We start from the raw sequence: 21,898 nt of genomic DNA on the forward strand, positions 1-21,898 counted from the left end.
GGGATTGACAACAGGACAACATGTCCATCCTGACGGCTGGGGAGGGATTTGCAAAAAGTGACATTTTAACCGCTTCACATGCGTCAGTATTGTCAGCGGATACGTTTTCCAGGAAAGAAAAAAAAAAAAAAAAAACTTATTTATAGAAGGCTTGTTTCTGCTCAAAACACGATACTGCTTTTGAACGGAGAAATTGTTTTTAAAGGCCATTTTGTTATTTTTACTTGGCAGGAGAAAGAGGCGCTTTCATTATAAGGGGTACAAGACGTATTCAAGGTTGGAATGATGGTGAGGATGAGACTAAAAACATAATGGAAACCTGATATAGAAAAATGAAATTAATAATTTTTATGTCAGAATTTATTCAGAAATAGCTATTAGGGCTTGTGAAGTTCGAAAACAAGGTTAAACAGGGTTCTCATGTTTTTGTTCTGATAGTTCTTTTCTGTTTTCCTGAATATTTAACGACTTCTTTTGCTTCAGTCCATATGTGCTCAGTGTCAATCTAGTGTTTGGGGTCAGAGTGATGTCCTTTACTTACTCTGTTTGGTTGTTATTAAGGATGGGGATTTGTAACGACACTATATTGTAGTTTATACACTTTTGTGCTGTCGTGCAGTTAAAATTTATTTAGAGCCTTGGTTCTATTTTTTTGTCTCTTTGTCTTGTCCAAAAATATTTCATGTTCAGTTTTTATTAAATTTTGTTTTGTTGACACTAGATTGACTTGGTACTAACTCCCTGGATCCTGTCCCTTATCCTAAACATATCTACTAATAACCCTTAACCTTAACCCATGCTTCACCCCCAATGGATAAAGAATAACAGGATAAGACTTCAATCAGGATGGGGAATGAGAAGTAATCAATGTAAACAACATAAAACCCCAAGAGAAAAAACAACAACTAACCATTATAACAACCAACCTGTACTTTATATGTACATTTCATATACATAAGCATTAACCCAAGTCAGCGGCAAAGAGGTTGCAAATAGGACAAGGACAAAAATGCCTAATAATTTGTTAATCTAATCCTGGCTTACTGCTGGACTAAATTGGACTACGATACATTTAATGTATTGGGTTGGGTTTCACTGATAAGAAGTGCTTAGACTTGTCTTGTTTACTATTGATCCCTATCTTGAAAATAGCGAGATTGACACATTTATTTATGGAATATTATATTCTTGCATCTATAAATGGATTCTTTATCAATTTATTATTTTTTTTTTTATATTCATCCATTTTTATCCATTTATTCCTGTACAGCAGTAAAACAGGGCATCTACAGGATTCAGCAGATTAAATTTAAGACTTTTTTAAAGAGGCTTTTTTAATACCACATAGGATGCAATTTAATACCTGTTTTACTGTTATGCCGACTAGTAAGATGATTGAAATTCAGTGGGGATAATATGGCAGAGAATTACTGTCACATTTATTTTACTTTCCAGCTGTATGTAGCCTAATCACAGTTCTTAAACTGTCTTCGATGAATTAACCAATTGAAAATAAATGTTAAAAGCAAAAAAAACTGTATAATTGGCATTTTGAGACAATGAGCTTCCAAGCTAATGCAACTCACAATAGTGACAATGCTTTGTTTAGATCAGAAGGGCTGACTGAAACACCCTCCAGTAGACTTCAAGACTTGCAGAAACCCTCCAAACACAATGCAAACACCCAGGTCTTGCTGCAGGACTGTACAAACACAATTGTAATAAGAAAATTGACAAATTACAGTATTTTTAATTTAGCTGTCATATGCATGTTTGGACTGTGGGAGCCAACGAAAAAATGGGGAGCTCCACACAGACGATTAGGAAGATTAAGAAGATTTTCCTGTAATTTGTTGGTTAACAAGTAGTTTTTATACGTCAACATAGTTTTGATCACTTTATCATGCACAGCTGTCACATATTCATCAAAGCACTGAAAACACACTGGTGATCTTTTTTTTATGCATAACACCCACACTTGAACTTATTGATCTCAATACTCATTTGAGATGGCCTGAAAATACTCATGTGGAGGAGTCAGTGAAATTACTAAATGAATGAAAACATGTTCTTACATATTGATATTTCACATGATGCATGTTGTGATGATGCCTCTCACAGCTGCTGCACATCCGGAAGTCCAGAGTTATCCGGAGTTAAATACTACCAGGCAGCTTAACACATAGATAAACCATGCTTGAATATTAAGCCCTTGCAAGCACATGATGGAAACTCAATCATTAATGTAGAGTCTGTTTACTCATATTTCATTGAGTGTTACTGGATGCAATTCATCCTCCATCTCTTGCCTCTTATCCCTACTTATCATCCAAATCCCCTCTTCTCCTTGCCCCTCCTTCTCTGTGCTCTGCTCCTCCCCTGCTGCCCCACAGTCTCCTCGTCTAACCTCGTTCATCCTTTCCCCTTTTCCTTTCGTCCGTCCTCTCCTCTCATTTACTACTTTTCTCTCCCTCCCATTACTTGCCTTCTCTCACTGTCTGTAATGTGTCTTTTTAATTACTCCTCCGTCCATGAAAATCTGACGGCTGGGTATGGGGATGGGGAGGGAAGAAGGCAGTGGATGGAGGACGAGGGGAGGAGAGAAGGGAACTGGGGGAGGGGGGGATGCCGTGGGATAATTAAACATCGATTTGGGACGATGATGAGAATGGCAACAAGACGCCAAACAAGGGGATTATGGGTTGGTCAGCCGGCAGCGTTCTGCTGAGCTCCACAGATATCCAGGAGGGGAATGGAAGGGTAGGGTAAAGGGATGCAGAGCAAGAAAGGGATGCAGATATATGGAGAGAAAACATGGAGGATGAGAGTGCAAGAGGAGTAAGAATGGAGATGGAAACAAGAAAGGATAAGAAGGAAGGAAAGCATGGAGGTAAAGATGAGGAAGGAGCAAAAGAGGGTTGTAATGAGGCAGCAAAAAGAAGAGCATTGGGATACAAGAAAATCTTACAGTTGGAAGTGGAGGGAAAAAAATTAAAGGTAAAAGGTAAAAGAAACAAGTTATAAAATGGAGAATGAGAAATTCTGTAGACTCATGAGAAGAACAAGACTGCAGGCGTGCAATAGAGATGACTAAACAGACCATGTCTTCAGTGTCTTTGAACTTAACCTCTCTGATCTGACTCATTAGTTCTACATTTAATTGGCACAAATGCAGCAGGTACCAGTGATGCAAGGGTGTGTTCATGGGCCCACACGTGTGCGTGGACAGTCATTTATCATTAGGCCCTTAAGCTCGTCATTACGTTTGGAGTGAATCATTCAATTAAACAGACAGTGATCTACAGCAAACTGACTGCTCGTTGCCACCAGGGTACGGTGGTAAACATGAGCATTGCTGAATGTGTGTGTGCACGTTATGATGGGCAGATATATCACTTTGGCACTGTCATATGTTATGCTAATACAAGCTTAAAAAACCTCTCTTTGGCAGAAATAAAAAATGATACGTAGCTTCTTTGGAAACATGACCATGCCTCATGTGAATTTAATGAATTTTACACTCGTACTTGTACTTCTACGATTGATAGTAGTTGTGGTCGTAACATTTATAAGTGCTCCAGTTGTAAATTTAGTAGAACAGCAGGAGCATCCAACGATTCAAAGAGCGATTCAAGTTGTACTGAACTAGAAATATGCAAATTGTCTGGCTTGAAAACAGTAAAAATGATCAATAAATAATGACCACTATCACCAGCTTCAGTCCAAAAATGTTGGAATCAGCAATGGCCTTTAAAAAGCAATCCATCAGACCCTGTTCTGCATGTGCATAAAGCATGTAAACAGCCATCTCTAACAAACAGTGCACTTCAGGGAGACTTTCTAACTCACTGGTCAGGAGAATTCCTCAACACTGGCAGTGTTCAGAGTAGATGTTATCAAAGTAAGATGTTGCCACACACTATGGCAAAAAGCAATGCTTTATCAGCCCCCTGTGTAAATGAGCCATATAATATATTATTTCCCATTTCAAGGTCAAGCGTGCGAGGCCGGGACTCACTCATTAAATTGTAATTTAGTGTGCAAGAAGGCTAACCAAGAACTCATTATTCATATCACTCAATTTACCATAGAAGGTTTCTGTGATTTATTTTTTCATTGTATTGTCCACAGAGCTGATTTACCAGTTAAACTGCAGCAGTTTTAAATTGACAGATGGTGGTGCTTCTCAACTTAAGTGGTAAATATGTTCATTTTGCAATAATGCCTAACTGACAAAAACCTCAATATGTTAGTGTTTTTGGTCTAATTTTGTTGAATGAAACAAAAGAAAATAAATACATGAAATACATTTCTTTCGATTTATCTCTCTGTATTGTTCTCCCCTCCATTCATTCTCTCACACCAATAAAAATATATACGTAATAAGCAGTGGATAGGATTGCAGCCTACTTATCATTACATATTCCCATGTTGTAAACATAAACATATTTACATGTAAATAGTAAAGCAACAGCATTATATTAACAACGTGATAAAATGCTGCATCAGCGTACTAATTATAGCAATTCTTGTTCTGGTTGGTAGAGTGCAGTGGGTGTTATTTTCATATGTGAAAAAAATATAAATGAATACATATTTTCTGTAAAACTTAATTATCCTTTCATTTTGTTATTGCAATATTGTCAAACAAAGGAGTCTAAAATGTTACCCTGTAACCAACATTGGAACTAAATATAAGCTAAAATGAGTTACAAGTAATACAAAGAGAACACCTTGACATTTTCTGTGACGATAAAAGTGCAAGTAAATAGGCAAATAAAGTGCAGAAGTTATAGATAGTAACAAATTAAGAACATAGGCACTGTTCAAAAGTTTCCATTGATGGTTTCTTAAAGTAAAGCAAAATGCTTCCAATGAAACAAGTTCTGATATCTTCAGTTCAGATTGGAAGGCAGTCCAAGCAGAGGGGGCAGAGAAACTGAACTGAAATGTTTTACCCATTTCAGTCCGGACGTGAGGAACAGAAAAATGCAGTGTCATTTGATTTTCAGTTCTCTGAAGAAAAGGGCATAAGTATGTGGGAACCAAGCCGAGAAGAGCCTTGTAAACTAGAGCCATCCAGTGTGCGTAGCACCTTACATTGAGGGAAGGCATGCTAGCTTTTGCATATAGTTCACAGTGGTGGGTGAGGCGGCTACAATCAGTGATAAACCTCAGAGCACAGTGATAAACAGGAGTTAAAGATTAAGGGCAGCTAGTTGAGGCTGACATATACACATCGCCATAATCAAGTACAGACAAGAAGGTGGCTGACATCAGAAATTTCTGAGCTCTGACGGAAAAACATCATTTGTTTCTGTAAAAGAAACCAAGCTTTACCATTAATTTAGCGATCACATTTTTAACATGTAATTTGAATGAAAGCTCCGCATCTATAATGAATCCCGGGAACTTATAGCTGGTGACCAGTTCTAGAGCTTCACCTTGGACAGTTCTGATTGAGCAGATATTCTCCAAGGGAACAGATTAGATTAGTTTAGATTTACCAGCATTTAAAAACAGTTTCAGGTTCTCCAGACGAATCTGCACTGCATTAAATGGAGACTGCAAAAATTCAAATGCCTGAGCAATTGAATGTGAGCAGCAGTAAATTACAGTGTCATCCGCATAGAGATGGTATGAGGCATTTGATATGCTTGCACACAGATCATTAATATAAACTGCGAACATAATGAGTCCTAAGACTGAGCCTTGAGGTACACCTCTTGTGTTTCTATTGTAACACACAGAAGCTGAGAAGCTGAAATAGTTTGAACATATTTACTAAATATGTGAAACATTAACTTTACTATAACTGAATTGTATCAGGTGATGTATAACTGCTTATCAAAAGCAGGTTTACTGATTTCTAAAGTTACACGCTAAAGAATGAAAACAAAGAAGATGATTAGTATAACGGACTGCTCAGCTGAAGCATTTCTTTAAGTATTATTATTAACTTTCTTTTCGCTATCCTGCTTGACACACAGTCACTGACATGCAGACACACCTCAACCCACCCGGCTTTGCTCCTGATGCTCAAATCACCTGCTCCAATGGTATTACCACCCACCAACACACATAAATACTACATGTACATCCATATTTCAGTTTAATGATGCTTGACACTACGATATTAATGTCATACCAAGTACTATAATGGCTTTTAACATTCTATACTGCATGCACATTAATTCAAAGGAGAAGCAAAGGTATTGCAGATGAAAAAATAGACAATACTTTAACCCAGTATTCCCTAGCCATGATGGAAAAACAGTCCTGCTAAAGCAGCTCTAATGATTGAGTCTGACATACACTCAGACATGAATGTCAAAGCTAGTCATCATCCATGTAATGATATGGTACAAAGAGTGCATCTGCGTTTGCTAACGTCACAATAGTGCACAGCATCTCGGAAAATACATTAAGTAAAGAACTGCTAAACAGGCATGAGAGCAGCTAGCTACTGTTATTAATGCATGTTTCCAGTCACTGCATCCTGAGTCTGCTAGTCTGCACAGATTTTATGTGTCTGTGAGTCCATTATCCAAAGAACCACAAACCATGGACAATGCTGAAATGGTAGAGGTGAGAGAGAGAGAGAGATAGAGAGCCTGCTTGTATTTTTGTGGCTGTATATGAGTTTCTATCTTATTGAGATAGGCCCTCACTGACCTGCTGCCCTCGCATGTTGAGGAAAATGCGAGGCAAACACAATTCTTTAGATTGACCTGGTCATGCAAAAATACAGACGCAAAACAAACACACATGCACAAAACTGTGAATGTCTTACTGGACATACACTCAACAATGTACTCATTAATACCTGATACCGACAGACAAAAGGGAGCAAGCTTAAAAGTAGGTTTTGAGGAGATATACATTTACAGGAAGTGTTTGAGTGTGTGCTTATGTGTGTATGATGGTGCTTTGTATTGATGGCAAAAGTTTAATGTACTTTAAATGCACCGTAACAACCCACACCAGGATTTATTATAAGTGTGTGCTTTATGGAGTGGGCATCTGCTGTTTGACTGAAGACACGCCACACTGCAAAAAGCCTATAAGTGATTTAGTATGTTCCTACTCATTTATTCGCTTATATATTGTTCAATCAAACCAAAAACATCTGCAAATATGGTAAGAATGTTTTATTTAATTCAATGCAAATAAACTTACAAAGACTGAAAGCAGTGGGGATGACTTGGCAGTCAAGGCTGTGGCAAAATGTTGTAAACTTACTGTAAATGGTAGAATTTCAACAATACCAACTACATCTGCCGTACAGCTAAAGTTATCACTGCAAAAACAGGATGCTCTGATTGGCTCTCAACACTGCCAAGTCAGATTCCACTCATTCACACTTACAGTATGTTGAGCCTGACCACATCCATTAGGTGGTTAGTGTGCATTATGTTTGCTGACTCGCATACTACTGAAATGCCCCCAAGTCATAAGTACACAGTTTGGTTTTCCAGAGCTGCCATCTCTGGTTGCTAAAACTGCTTCCAAGCATCACCATGGTTACAGACGTTTCTCACGGCAATAGCAATACTCGTGACGAAGATTGACTCTATTTACCTGTTCATACACAGCATTCATTTTATTCTGTCTCATGTAATGTGTACAACACATATAGGGTTGCTCTCGGTAGGAAATGCAGCTGTCATTTTCAAACATTGAATGAATGTTGTCAAAGATAGGCTGAGAGGGAAAATGTAATGCATGAATTGAAGAAATGGGAAATGGGTTGGAGTGTTAGTTTTGTATGTTGTCCAAATGTGAAACCCAAGTGATACATCACCTCAAACATTTCTGACAGGAACTTTTAAATCAAACTGAAATAAGAAGTGCAGTTTTAGGCAAATATAGCTCTGGATTGGATTCACTCTGTCCAGCCACAGAGTACAAGCCAAGCTGATGCCAGGCTTGTTTGGCTGGATAATGTGCTTTCCCTGGTGAGGCCTGCGGTGGAATCTAAACTATTGATCCTTCTTGACCTCTGACAGATCCACAGATCAGTATGTTTGATACAGAATTGTCGCTGGTCCCAAAAGCTCAACCAGCGGCATAAATCAAAAAATGCACACACACACGCACGCAGTACAGGGAAATACTAAATGCCACACTGTTAACCAGCAACCTGCTTGTACATAATGATTCAAACGTCATGGGGGAAACAGTCTGCTTCACATGGAAAGCAAAACATGAATGAAATGGATTTTTTACATTTTATTTTTTTATTTGTCAGTTCCCAGTTTGACAGCTCTACATTACACAATCACTAGAGTGAGAAGGGAAAATAAAAAAAAGGAAAAACCATTGCAATCAGGTAATTATTATGTCCCTTCTATAAAGCTGTCAGCAGCATAGTTAGAATAAAATGCACTGGAACTATCTTTCCTGAAGAAGCCCATTCATTAACACATACATTACATAATGGTGACACATTTTAAAAACTCTAAAATACACCAATAATCACATATGGAGGAAGGAAATGCAAAGGAAAATTAGCGAGAAAAGTGCACAATAACAGAGGGTAAAAAAGAGTAGGAATTTTGACATAATTGTAAAAAAAAATCCCCAAAAAGGGAGTTTTAACAAGAAGGCATCAAGTTGATTATCCATCCAGGCAATAAAATGTCAAATTAAACTACCCAGTGCACTATGGTAGAATTTAAAAAAAAAAATCTGTTCCACTGTCTGCTGGTTGAGTCCAACCTAGACCATAAAAAAGACTCTTATGACTCAAACTAAATGAAAGGATTATGACATCAAATGACTGCTTATATCACTGTCAGCGTTTTTGTAACACACTCCAGGGGACACAATTTCAGAAACTTCTGAACAGCTACAGTAGTCAAAATTCTTTATAACAACCCCAACTTTAATTCTTACATTCTTACATTCATATACTCCTGATTTGTTTTTCCCAGCTATGCTTTGCAGGGAAACGTAATTGCTGACTGGGTTATATTCCCAGGCAATATGAAGAAACGCTACATTTAGTCTATGATTCATGTGAAGTTGGCCAGAGTGGATGGTGAATGTACAAAACGCAGAACACAGAATTCACATTCCTGTAATATTTGGACAGGGCTGGAGTATGGGGATAGGTGTGTATCAATGACTAAAGTAACACATCTAAAAGAAATGGCAGTTGTGTTGGTCATTGTTGGAATTAAATCTTTAGGTTTGACTTTTATCATTTCTGCATTTTTACAGAGTATCGTAAATATTGTTGTACCTAATGTGGTTGTGTTTGAGATACAGGCAGCAAAAGGCATAAAGGTCACTGTGTACTTTCACTCTTGGACACACTCACACAGAGACATCGACACTAGAGCCAGTTAAAGAAACCCCTTGCAGAGGTCTGTTACCATTAATGCCCCTAAGGCTGACATTGGGTTTATGGCTAATACACAGCTGCTAGCTGGTCTCTAGTGTGCACACACACATGCACACACACACACACACACACACACACACACACACACACACACACACTTGAATAGGTATTGATTATATTAGTCAGGGGGTTTGAAGAGCATGTCTCAGACACAGGGTTAACTAATACACTGCTGACCGATGTTTCCCAAGTACATACATGCAAACGCACGTGTACACGCACACACACACACACACACACACACACACACACACACACACACACACACACACACACACACATACACACACATACACTCAGTGCCATAATGGCATTGATCGTAAGTAGTCAGGGGGTTTGGAGACTGCGTCAGAGAGCTCTCTCCATTCTCTGAACTCTTCAGAAAATCTCTGGACTATTGTTGTCTTTCTAAAGTGGAAATGATTCTAAATTGAGCTGCCCGTTCAAATAGAAGTTAAATAAAAAGGACACCAAGGGCAGTGTATAGATCAGAAGATGTCGTGATCTGGATGCTCTGGCTGGAGTAATTTACTCAGTGGGGAGGAGGGGCAATATCAAGAATGGTAGCCATTATTAGGCAGTATATTTAGAATGTATTCTACGTGCATGCAATGCCAGAATCTACATGTTTTCTGTGCTGATTAAAGAGTGACAAAAATAATAAATATGGATACATATTTGCCATGTGACCTCTCGCCCACGGTCAGCTGGAATAGATTTGAACCTATGGATACATAATGACTGAATTAACACCCTCTTTAATGCTATTGCATACAAACAACAAGATTTTTTCAAAAGAATGAAAATGTGATATCCTTTGCTGTTTGTTCAAAATCATGCTTTGGATGCTGCAACCTGACATATGTCAAATAAATTCACCTGTCAGCTTGTAGCTTCTGAAGTAAAAGTAAAAATAAAAAAAAAACCTAATGCATGAGACAGTCATCAAAAACATTGTCAGTCTCACATCCATCTTTCAGCTCATCCGCTGGAAACTATAGCAGCCACTTTTAACGTACACGTAGAGGTCCTCACTAGTGCTTGTGTTGCAAAGCAATCTTTCCCCTTTCCGGGAACACACTTTTATTTTTTGCTTTCAATTCTATTGAGTGACATTGACAAAGCTTCGGAAGACTCTGACATGGATCAGTTTTAAAGACATGCTGCTTGACAAAACAAATAACAGGAAAAAACAAATGTAAATTACCAACATAAAGCGAAATACACTTGTTGAGTTCAAAAGGTCTTTCCTAGAGGCAGCGATATATTCTTTTCTCTTTCCCTATTCCCTGTCTCCTCTACTCCTCAGCACTTTGTACCCTCTCTCCCTCTTTCTCCTCCCCACCTCTTCTCTCTTCATTGCATTGTGCCTCTCCCCTCCTAATGGATATTGACCAAAGAAAGACAGAAGAGAGGAACTGTACACTCATTCGCGCAGACACACTCAGGCTTGTTTTGTTCCTCTTTTTTTTTCTTTTTTACTGATAACAGAGCTGGTGCAATGATGATGCCCTCTAATGGAATCAGAGTCATGAATCAGCTGCGATCTCATGTCATGAAGAAAGATTACAACAAGTAATGCTCATACTAGATGTCATATTTTGTTTTTCTTTTATGGTAATGAAATTATAAAAATGTGTGCCAAAGCTGGATAAGGAACACAACCTAGTTTGCTGGAAATATTAACAATAATTATAATTCTGTCATCTTTGTGTCTATAGAAGAACAGAATACAACACTACCTACCCTGCCTACTTGTTTATCAGCCACTATTGTCACCACGTAACTTCAATATGAGCACATATGTACAAGGTAGCACAATGGATCAGACTCATGTATCTTATCTATGATGCCCTGTGCACTAAAATAGTCTGGAAAAATCCTGCTTTGTATCCTGGTTAATTTGGTGACACGCATGATTACCGTCATGACAGGTAAACATGGTTTATTGTTACAGCAAATGCTATTGTCAGAAATACAACAGAGCAAGTGGTGCATCTGTTAACAGTTATCTGAGTTATCTGCATGCTCCACACAGCAGGACACAGTAACGTTGGTTACCTTGCCCTGCCTCCTGCAGCTAAAGCTCAAAGCGGTTGCTTGTTTCATTAATGCCTTTCAACACTTAAAAATGGTAGATAGGTAGGTGAAGAAAAACAACTTAGTCTGCATGTGGGGAAAAAGCATGCTGTTTATGGCTGCAAAGTAAACACTTATTATGTTATGTAATGAATGCTGAATGCTTTAGGTGGGGGTTGAGATATAAGGTTTAATTAGTATTGCAAACATCCAGATAGCCTCCTTCATTAATGTGAGGCTGAAAGTACACACGCACACAAACACACACCTACACCTGTCCAGCAAGGAGAGTATTTTGTACCAGCAGAGCATTGAGCCCACTAACTGCATCCAACCTTGAACAAGCAGGTGCAGATAGATTGTTGCTAAGCAGGAGAGCGGTTGCCATGCTTAGACTTGTAAGAAGCTGCTTGTCTCAAACTGTTAACTGAACTGTCTCAATAAACAAGTGTCCTCTCTAGCATTGAAATAACATCATCATCATCACTTTTCAGAAGACACCCCCTCATTTTCGTATCTCACAAGTGTCGACTTTCCACAAATTAAGAGGAACTGCCTGATTCTCCTGATGACATGGACAGATTTGACACATTCTATCACAGCATCGTCTCTCCAAAATTATATTCTTCCCCTGAGACACAATTTCAGTTGTTGATCAAGAGTAAAAAGGCCAAGAAGAAGCTAAATTGGCTATCAGAAAATTCTGTCCGGCACTTTTGATTTGGACAACTTTTCTGATTTACTCCTGTAATCACAGAAGACAGAGTGATATATTTGGCCATTTCATTTACACCTCTGATTTAATAAAATAAATAAAACATCCACAGTATTCATCTGTGATAGTATTAAAGCCACCTGTCACTCATAACAAGATCTAGGAGGCTTTCCCAACCAGTTGCCATGACAACTCCACAACATATGAAAACTCGTCAGATCTGAAAATAAACAGGATTTTGCCAGGCTTTTCCGGGAGATTGAGGCAATATTGTTACCACTGCTTTGGGTTGTATAAAGAGTCTCATGCATAGCAATAACAAAAGTGTAACATGACCTTATTGTAGTCCTATGACTCATGATTCACCACAAAATGACCTTTCTACATAACCAAATGCCATGCATTAAATGAGGCTCATTACAGTGATAACATTATTAGGATTCTATGGCTGCAATCAAACCACATGTTTCTTTCCATTAAAATTCTACTGCTGTTCATTCCTATTTTATTTACTTTACTGCACACGAAGCAGAAAACTTACCTGCTTCTTTAAGGCATCTATTAAAGTGGACATTCACTCCTTCTCCACTGAAACTTTTACATTTTACTGAATGACGTAGCAGGAACAAAAGTCAATAAATGTCCTTGTCAAGTCAAATTCAGCAATAAATTGATAGCATATGTATACAGCGATAATATAAATGCCAGCAATGAATCAATGTGGCAACACCATCAGCACATCAATGCAACACTGAAGCAAACTGACAAGCATTAAAACTTGTTCAACAGCTACACTTGTCACATTTGGCCCAGTCGTTCCTGCATTCAGCGAACCCGACAATGGCTCTCTTCCACTACAGATGTCTTTATCATTTCAGTTGATTAGACTTTTGCAACTGGATAGCTGGCTAATATCAACTCACATCATCTATCATCTGCTCTCATCCTCATAGCAACGGCTGATGTCTCCTGATTAACTTACACAAAACCTCTCACACACACACACTGACAGCACATACAGCCTTTTTACTACAAATATAAGCCTTAAAAGATTCATCAAAGTTACCGTATAACATTAAAGCACACAGACACACAGATCATATGTTCATAGTGTAGATAAACAGACCTGTAAACCAATGTGTCATCTCCAGAGCTGTTGTACTGGACCTGGAACATCCTGACTCCAGATGTAGGTGTTTGACTGCTCCATCTAATGAGAGCTGAGTTTCCTGTCAGCTCCACCAATGAGACCCTCCGGTCTGCACCTCTTGTCTCATTGTTAGGCACCTTAGAGGAGGTTAGGATGTCGGAGGGGGCAGGTTCAGAGGACGGGTCTCGACTGCGGCTTGTGCTGTTTGCCAGATGGGGCATCGCTGTGACAACTAGCTCCACCCTTCCTGTGGATTCACCTGCTGCGTTGGAAGCAATGCAGGTGAAGTTTCCTGAATCCTTCAGGGATGTTACATTGATCTCCAGGCTTCCATTAGGGAAAACCATCGTTCTGAAACAAGTTAAGATACATAATAGTCAATGAAATGGTAATGTTATGACAAAATAACAAACATTTCCTCTAATCCTGTATTTTTTCAACTTTGTTGGCTACTAGACATTTAAATATATAAGACTGCAACTTGGGTTGATAAACTTAGTACTTAATTTTAACATGGACCAGGCCATTTAGCAGGCCATTCATTTAAATGAAGAAAGGAGCACTCACTTCTGTTTGTGAAACGATCCACTATTATTTTGTCAGTTTAGTTTATTTGTGAACCATTCCTCCTGGTTCACACCACTAAATCATGTAAGCCCTTCTTCTTTTTCACACACACACACACACACACACACACACACACACACACACACACACACACACACACACACACACAGGAGCCACTTGCTAATCAGTGTTCTCCTTATCGATCCATTTAATCACATCTGTACTTTGCTGCCTACAGCACCTGATTCCTTTGTCAACTTCCACCACCAGCATACTCTGTCCAGATTCAACACAATGTCTGCCAGGCTGAGAGGCTAGGTTACTGATTGGCTGTGGACTTTATTTGCGTGATCATAGACATTCGCCACAGATCCACCAGTACTTTAAATCCTTAATCATTCAGAAAACAACTAAAGATACGCTAACATATATGTGTGTTAGTGTGGGCTGTGACTTTACATTTTAATTATCAATAACAGATGTCATATATGTAGCACCATAACTAGACACCTGCATATTTGACACATATGCCAACTAGGTTACCAGATGGTAATATGAGAAAGGTGTGAACTCAACAACTACCGTCTAATCCTGATTCAGAGTTCGCCCACACAAGTCATGTGCCTACGCCCTACCTCTACAGCTAAGACAAAAATTATGTGAGGCACACCGTCTTTTTGACTTGGTTGCACGTTGGCACATTGCAGAGAGCTGAAGTAGTAAAGGGGAGAATATTTAAACAGCCCCTCTGTTGCTCCTGCCAACTGGGATGCCAGGTTTCTGACATCGTTGAAAGTGGGACAGTGCTCTCAGAGGAAAAGTCATATTCCCTTAATTAACACACCTTGCCTTTAGTTGTGAAAAAATGTGCAATCTAGGCCCATGGAGAAAAGTATTCAATTGTAGATCCAACAAAACTATAAGATGGTAAAGAAAGAATCTTAGTACCTAGAGCCATTAGATATAAGTCGACCTTCAGGGCTGATCCAGTGTACTTCAGGCTCTGGGTCACCATTTGCTTTGCATTTCAGGCTGGCGGGCTGTCCTTCCATAGCCACTGTATGAGGTGACTTACGGGTCAGAACTGGTGGGTCACAGATAAACTCCTAAAAGGCAAAAAAAGAATAAGTTCATACTTCAGATACAGTCTCCAAGTCTGAATTACTTTGTGTGATATTTAAATTATTTATTATAGTTTCAAGGTTATAAGACAGCTTTTGCATTAGTTTCCTGCATAACACAAATGAAAAACACAAAATGTCACCTCTTCAGGTATTGTCCAGAAGTACTTGGCACTGAGATCAGGGGGAGAGGCGCATGTCTCCAGGTCATCTTCTCTGGTCAGTCTTCTCAACCACAGAAGTTCACAGTTACAGTGAAGGGGGTTGCCACCAAAACTCAACACCAGGGAGGAGAGGGGGGAGCCTTTGGACTTGGCATAAACTGGAATTCTCAGGAACAACGGGTCCGGGGGAATTTTCTTCAGCTTGTTGGATGTCATGTCTAGCCTGTGAAATGATGGATTATGGAGAAGATAAGGGATGGACAAAATGAGATAGGAACAAAGAGAGAGACATATATATTGTCATTAGATCAAAGTAAACCGGCTAGTTTATCTATACATTTTATAAATCTTCCACTAATTCATCCATCCTTTCCTTTATCTATTTACCTGGCCAGTTTGTGTAGGTTGGTAAATACTCCTTGGGGAACATTTTCTATGAGATTATGATCCATATTTAGGGTATTGACATTGGTTAGACGCCCAATTGTGTCCCAGGGCACTTGGGCAAGATTGTTATAACTGAGGTCGAGATCCTCCAGTGTGGACAGGAAGTCATCAAAGGCATGGGGAGATATTGAGTGGAGCTGGTTGTTGGCCAGAATCAGGTGACGAAGGTTGGTCAGGCCTTTGAAATGGTCATCCTATAGTTGGGGAAAAAGTGAAAGCTGTATCACAAATATCCTGTATCTATCTACAGTACTGTTATTTATAATGTTTACTGTATGCCTCAGTTGTTATAGCTCCATTGTCTTAATTGTGTGTATTCATTAACCACCCATCCAACCTTGAGTCATGTTACTGTGATGCTTTTAAGTCTGTTTATCAGTTGAGTGATCCATCTGAACATTCATTCCTATCCCACTTTCATTAATCTGTCCAGTCAACCATCCATCAATCTTACCTTGATCACAGTTAATCTATTAGAGTCTAGGTGGAGTGCTCTGAGTCGCCGCAGGTCAGTGAAAGCCGAGGGCAGAATCTGACTGATGGTGTTTCTGGACAATGTCAGATGTAGCAGGCTGGTCATGTTGGCAAAGTCCTTTCTTCGGACAGTAGCAGGCTGGTCATGTTGGCAAAGTCCTTTCTTCGGACAGCTGAGAAAAAGGAGAATAAACACAAAGAAAGACTAATAAGGAAAAAAATATAAGTAGATGCACATGCACTAAAAAGATTAAAACATAGTTGTTTGGCTGACAGAAGTGCTTCCACAAAAGTGGAAAATATTTTTCTGAGATGAACAGGAAGAATACGTACCATCTGACTTAAATAACCATGCCTGTGTGATATTGTTAATAGAGTATCAAATTATATTTCTAGACCCTGTGAGAGCAAGTCTTTTTTTAGCTTGTGCATCTTTTGTTTTGGTGAACTATATGAACAGAATTTCTTCTAAGCTAAGCCTTAGAGGATTAGGTGGCTGCCGTGGTGGGAGCTAATGGGAATCCAGATTAAAATAAAAGGATATGGCAACACATCAGTTCTCAAAAATAAGTACATTTCAAAGTATCCAAGAGAGGAGATGAATCATCAATGAGATTTGTTAGACTTGAACCACAAAACAAAAGGAAAAAAAAGTTTTAAAAGAATGAAAGTTAAAAAGACTCATGGGAAATATTACTCATTATCATATAGGGACCAACAAAAAGAGGATTGTGAATTGAGCCATTTGTTTTCAGTGCTATCAGACTTTCTTATTATCAAACTGCACATGCAACCAATTATAGCATGTTGGTACATATACATATGACTTGTTCTACTCACTGCACGTCCTTTGAAGTTTTAGCTGTATTTAACCTCAAATCAATCAAATCATTGCTCAAGCTTTTGCTGTGACTATGCTGTTGTTTCACTATTTGATATTCATACACTGTTGCTACAGCTGCTGCCACTGAATATTAGTAGGCCTATGTCAAAGCCCACATACATCTGTAGGCACCGAATGTAAGCCCCCCAGGCGAAATCTATTAAGACAATGGGTGATGACAATGAACAGACTGGAACATGTAAAAATGTCTTATTACCATGTCTTGATTGATGGCAAAATGGAATACAGGGCAGGCAGGTGTGTTACCTGTAATGAAGTTCTCTTGAAGCCGTAGCTCCACGGTGCGTCGGTCAATGGCAGCAGGAACAAAGAGCAAGCCTGTCTTGGAACAGAGGATAGCGAGCGACGGAGAAAGGCTCTGGCACATACAGCGTTTCGGACACGGCTGTCCCCTGCATGCTGCTGCCAGCAACAGCAGAGAGAACCACAGCCGTTCCATTATCCTCCACTGGGAACAGGGCAACTGGAAGACAGAAGGAAATAAGCAATGAATTGAAGTAGATAGAAAGATGGGATCACTCAAAGGGGAGGCCACTGACAGGAAATGGCAAACCAGAGTGAACACATCACCCGACTTGGTCACTCACATAAAAGACCATCATTATCTTAAGTACTAGGAATTTGTCAAATCAAGAGAGACTATAGGCCGCATCAAGTGATTTAAAGTTCTAAATTGCTTCATTACTTCCTTGGTAGCATGGTAAATTGGCGAGCCTGCTAACAGCAGCACATTGTTAAACATCACAACTTTGTAGCTGAGGTGACCAACAGTGCTCTATAACTTCAGCTCTGATATACGGGTGTTAAACACATTAAAAAGTAATGTGAGCTGATCTAAAACTCTGGTCTTGCACTCACAGTTTTATAACCACTGTAGTGTACCAAGCCAGATTTACTGCCTTTTCATGCTGAGCCACACTAAAATACATACATAAATAAATAAAGAAATGTCAAATGCCTTGTGTTTTGCAAGTATATACAGTATAATTATGCAATTATTGCTAAATACAGTGGACCTAAAGTATTATACAGCCAAATTGCTATTGAGCACAATACCATATCGATAAAAAATGCTTTTCTTTTTTAGCTTCACAGTATTGTCAGGATAGAGATTGGAGAGGAGTACATCATAACACTGCTCACTAACTGAACTAAATTACACAATACAATACGGGCTCATAATGTGCGCTATCATCACAAGGGTACATGGTGGGCTGGCAATGTTTCAGAGGCACACTGGGGATTTTTTTCTTCTGCACCTGTTTGATATTTTGGTAAGATGTAATAAGGTGCTGAGCATTAATTCAAAGGTAAACTGCAAATTTGGTGTCAAGACTGCATAATGGCAACATCTGCTGTATTTATATTCTGACTATGACAATAATGTCAACAAAGCAAAGCAGAGTTAATATAGAGTTAATATCCGTAACACATCTCTCAATAACAACTGATTGTATGCTGAATGGAGGACTTTTTTAAGTTCAATAACTCCCTGCTCAGTTCACATAAAGCTGTAGTCTCAGATTTGAGTGATACACTGATGATATATTGTGGTAGAACAGATTTGTGATAGCTCCTGAATGTAATGATGAAATTTTATAGTCGTGAGCAAACTCACAACGGTTTGTTTTTTTGTTCAATTTACTTGAATGCAACCATAATAATAAATCAATTTAGTTTAAAATAAAGACATTTCAAGGTGGTCTAAAATGTAGTAGACCCCACAGTATTACCTGTACTTTTATTCCATTGGTTAATATACAATATTGTTGTTTAGAATTGGAAATGTGGCCACTGAATGCATCCTTATAAGTGACAAAGGAAACACAAGAAATATTTTTTTTAACCTAACCTCATTGGTCTATCCCTACACTCAACACGATTAAGCATTATTCAGAACAATATTCAATTTCAAGGGACTGTCCTATCCTTTAGAATATTTCCAAATCCAAGTTTTTGAGACCATCACAAAAGCCTTTCTATTTCCTGTAATTCATCATACAAACGAGCAAGGACAGGTAATCACAGCAGATCATTGATTCAGAATTCCTTCACCTGCTCTCATTGTTGAACCTATTAAATTTTCATAGTTCATCATAGAGCAATCTCCACAAGCCTAAGGTAAAGGTTTATATTAACAAGTCTCTGGCCATTTTTTAAACTATTTTCAGATGTGTGTGTTTTCCTTCACCATCTCCAAGATGCTGGTGCCTCGCCTACATGAATGCAGTGTTGTCTTTATTATTTAAGTGTCATCAAGCAAAGTATACCTGTAGTAGTTTTACCAGGCAGCAAACAATAGAACTGTAACCTTGTCTGAACACTACAGGCATAACACAAAACTCATGGTGTGACACATGTGTACCACTGGGCATCAGTATATTAGCCAGCCCAGTTTGACAACCTGGCTAATCAATAGCATTGCACTTGTATTCAATAGGAGGGCTGGGTACATTACTCCTCTGTTTTTAAGGATCACAATGTACTACAACATCACAAGATAAAAAATACCCAGTGTTGCTAGATGCTTTTCTCTCTTAATCTTAGATTTTTCTGTATTTTATCCAGTAAGGTGAACCAGCCAAATATATACAAACAAGTGTAATCTTATGAGCATGCTAAAAATAGATATGCTGTGATTTGATACTTCATGTTCTCCATCCTCCCACAATGTAGAGCACAGCAGAAACAATGATTATCTTTAACTTGCATACCCACAGACCCTTCTGTTCTTCTATCAGCATTTCCATGACACAGAATATATTTCTCTCCATTACTCTTGATTATTACCTCTGCCATACCTCCCCATCCTATTCCCCTAATACATGTTATTCACCTGTTGTTTTCTCAATCATACTACTCAATCAGGCTTTCTCTCTTCAATCTTTCCTCACTCCCACATGCCATACAGTACATATAAATATATATAGCAGCACTTGCTCCTGGTCACTTCACCCCTGCCCTCCTTCACTTTACTTCTATAGCTGTCCGTCTTTCTTATGGATTTTCTTTCAACCCAAGTAATTTTCTTCTCAATTTCTCCGCTCTCAGCTCTTCTACCACTCTCCAACCCCCCACTTTTAAACCTTCATTTATACAGCATGTTTCCTACAGAGGACGTAATTCTCCTTCTTAATCACCCCCCTACTCCTGCTTTCATTTTCACTCCCTTGCTTTTTCTCTGATCATCTATCAGCAGACCTCCACCCTCAATCTCTCCATGCTCCCTTCATGTTTTTCCCCAATTATCCATCCCTCACCCTGCTTCTCTCAGTTGCATCATGGTTTTATTGTCATGTATCTTTAATGCATTTATGTTTAAAAAACGGCTGCTAATGGTGATTTTAAATGCACAAATCATTCACTTTGTTCACCCACTCTATGCGTACTGCCTGAGTCTACAGTATAATAACTATTTAGGCACACCTCACTTGGTTCTCCCACACATCCAGACTATGTGTGTTTTTGAGGCCTTTCAATTATGGACATATGGGTTTTTCTGCGTAATTCATTGAGGATGATAGTGATCAGTCACCCACCATTACTCACTGCCGTGCTTGTTCAGCTATGGAGAGTTAATAACACAAGAGAAAACAGATCCAAGCTGCCTGCCCTTGTTACTAGTCAGATTAGGTCATTATAGTTGTTGGCAATGAATTGAATGACACTTTAATGCTCTGCAAATTCCAACTGTTGAGACATCTTTGGCGCATGCTACAGCTTGACAGTTCTGTCCCAATTCATTGAACCTCCACCTGGTTTGAACCAGATGTGATTGTGACTGGCTGTCTTATACGCCCTCATATTTAAAATTCCATACTGCATGGTAGTCTGAATACTGTACTGCTGAACTATATGAAAATATGACTCAAAATAGATTAATCAAGTGGAAGACAACCTTGGAAGGCCTCCAGATGTCATTTATCATAATGAGTGTGAAGTTAGCTTCTGATGTTTATTAATTGCTGTATTTGCCAGCGTTGTTGCCAGAAACAGGCCTATGTCTAGAAAAATCACAGAGAATTGCCTGCAAAAATTATAAATAATTGTATCACATGGATAGTCTGATCAAGTTGGGTCAATAATAGGGGGATGCTAGTTAAATCCCAAATTAAGCTTGTTCTTGGAAAGAAACTTGAGTTTTGGAAGCCTTCTTGGGCCAGTACATACATTTATAATTAGTTTATTGTCCTGGTGGCCATACATTAAATCAAAACAGAACCCATTCAGCTTGGCAAACAGAAGCAGAGCTTAACACTGACAAACCAAGTTACAGCCCATAAATCAGCAACACATTTAATTAAGGTAGTACCCACACGGAAAACTGCCCACTTCTGACTTGGAAGTGGGGACCTAACTAGTGGGGGTAGGTGGTGCTGAGAAAGGTGGCAGTAGTTTTAAAAGATCAGGACTGAAAGTAAGCAGGCTATGCCAGCAGCAATTTCAGCTTCATCAACATACAGTTAGCTAAACTATGTTAAACTGTGCTGATGTCTGACAGACCATGTCATTCCAATCCCATGCAAAAGTAACTCCAAGGGTTGGAATTTGGCATACTACATTAATGCATCATTTGGATTTCAATTAAAAAACTATTAATCGCAAAGAATGACAAGTAACTGAGTTTGCAGAATGGAGGAAAACTGTAAATGTAGCTGGTAAATCAGAACTCACATTGCATTCACCTACCGAATGCCAGATCGCCACCATCCATGAACAGCAAAAGTGTCGACAAAATATATTTTTTTTATATATTTTGAGACTCATTGTGCTAAATGTGAGATTATTAAATCTTAGAATAGCTTTCTTTTAATGTCTGAATGTCAGAGGTAACAGACAAAACATATCTAGCATCATTTTGCAGTAAT

General features: G+C 38.8%; 1 protein-coding gene across 1 annotated transcript in view; it reads right to left on the bottom strand.

The window, feature by feature from the left end:
- zgc:172282 (leucine-rich repeat and fibronectin type III domain-containing protein 1-like protein) overlaps positions 1–21,898 on the bottom strand; it is a 165,218-nt gene that overhangs the window by 53,717 nt on the left and 89,603 nt on the right. Inside the window, exons 3-8 of the mRNA XM_027280528.1 lie at positions 17,277–17,493; positions 16,107–16,258; positions 15,593–15,846; positions 15,185–15,428; positions 14,869–15,026; positions 13,330–13,704 (exon numbers count right to left, since the gene is read on the bottom strand). Of these exons, the coding sequence (XP_027136329.1) occupies positions 13,330–13,704; positions 14,869–15,026; positions 15,185–15,428; positions 15,593–15,846; positions 16,107–16,258; positions 17,277–17,469 (1,376 nt within the window). The 5' untranslated portion in view covers positions 17,470–17,493. The remainder of the gene's footprint in view (positions 1–13,329; positions 13,705–14,868; positions 15,027–15,184; positions 15,429–15,592; positions 15,847–16,106; positions 16,259–17,276; positions 17,494–21,898) is intronic.

This window comes from Larimichthys crocea, chromosome VII (assembly GCF_000972845.2).
Source record: "Larimichthys crocea isolate SSNF chromosome VII, L_crocea_2.0, whole genome shotgun sequence".
Taxonomy (NCBI): domain Eukaryota; kingdom Metazoa; phylum Chordata; class Actinopteri; family Sciaenidae; genus Larimichthys; species Larimichthys crocea.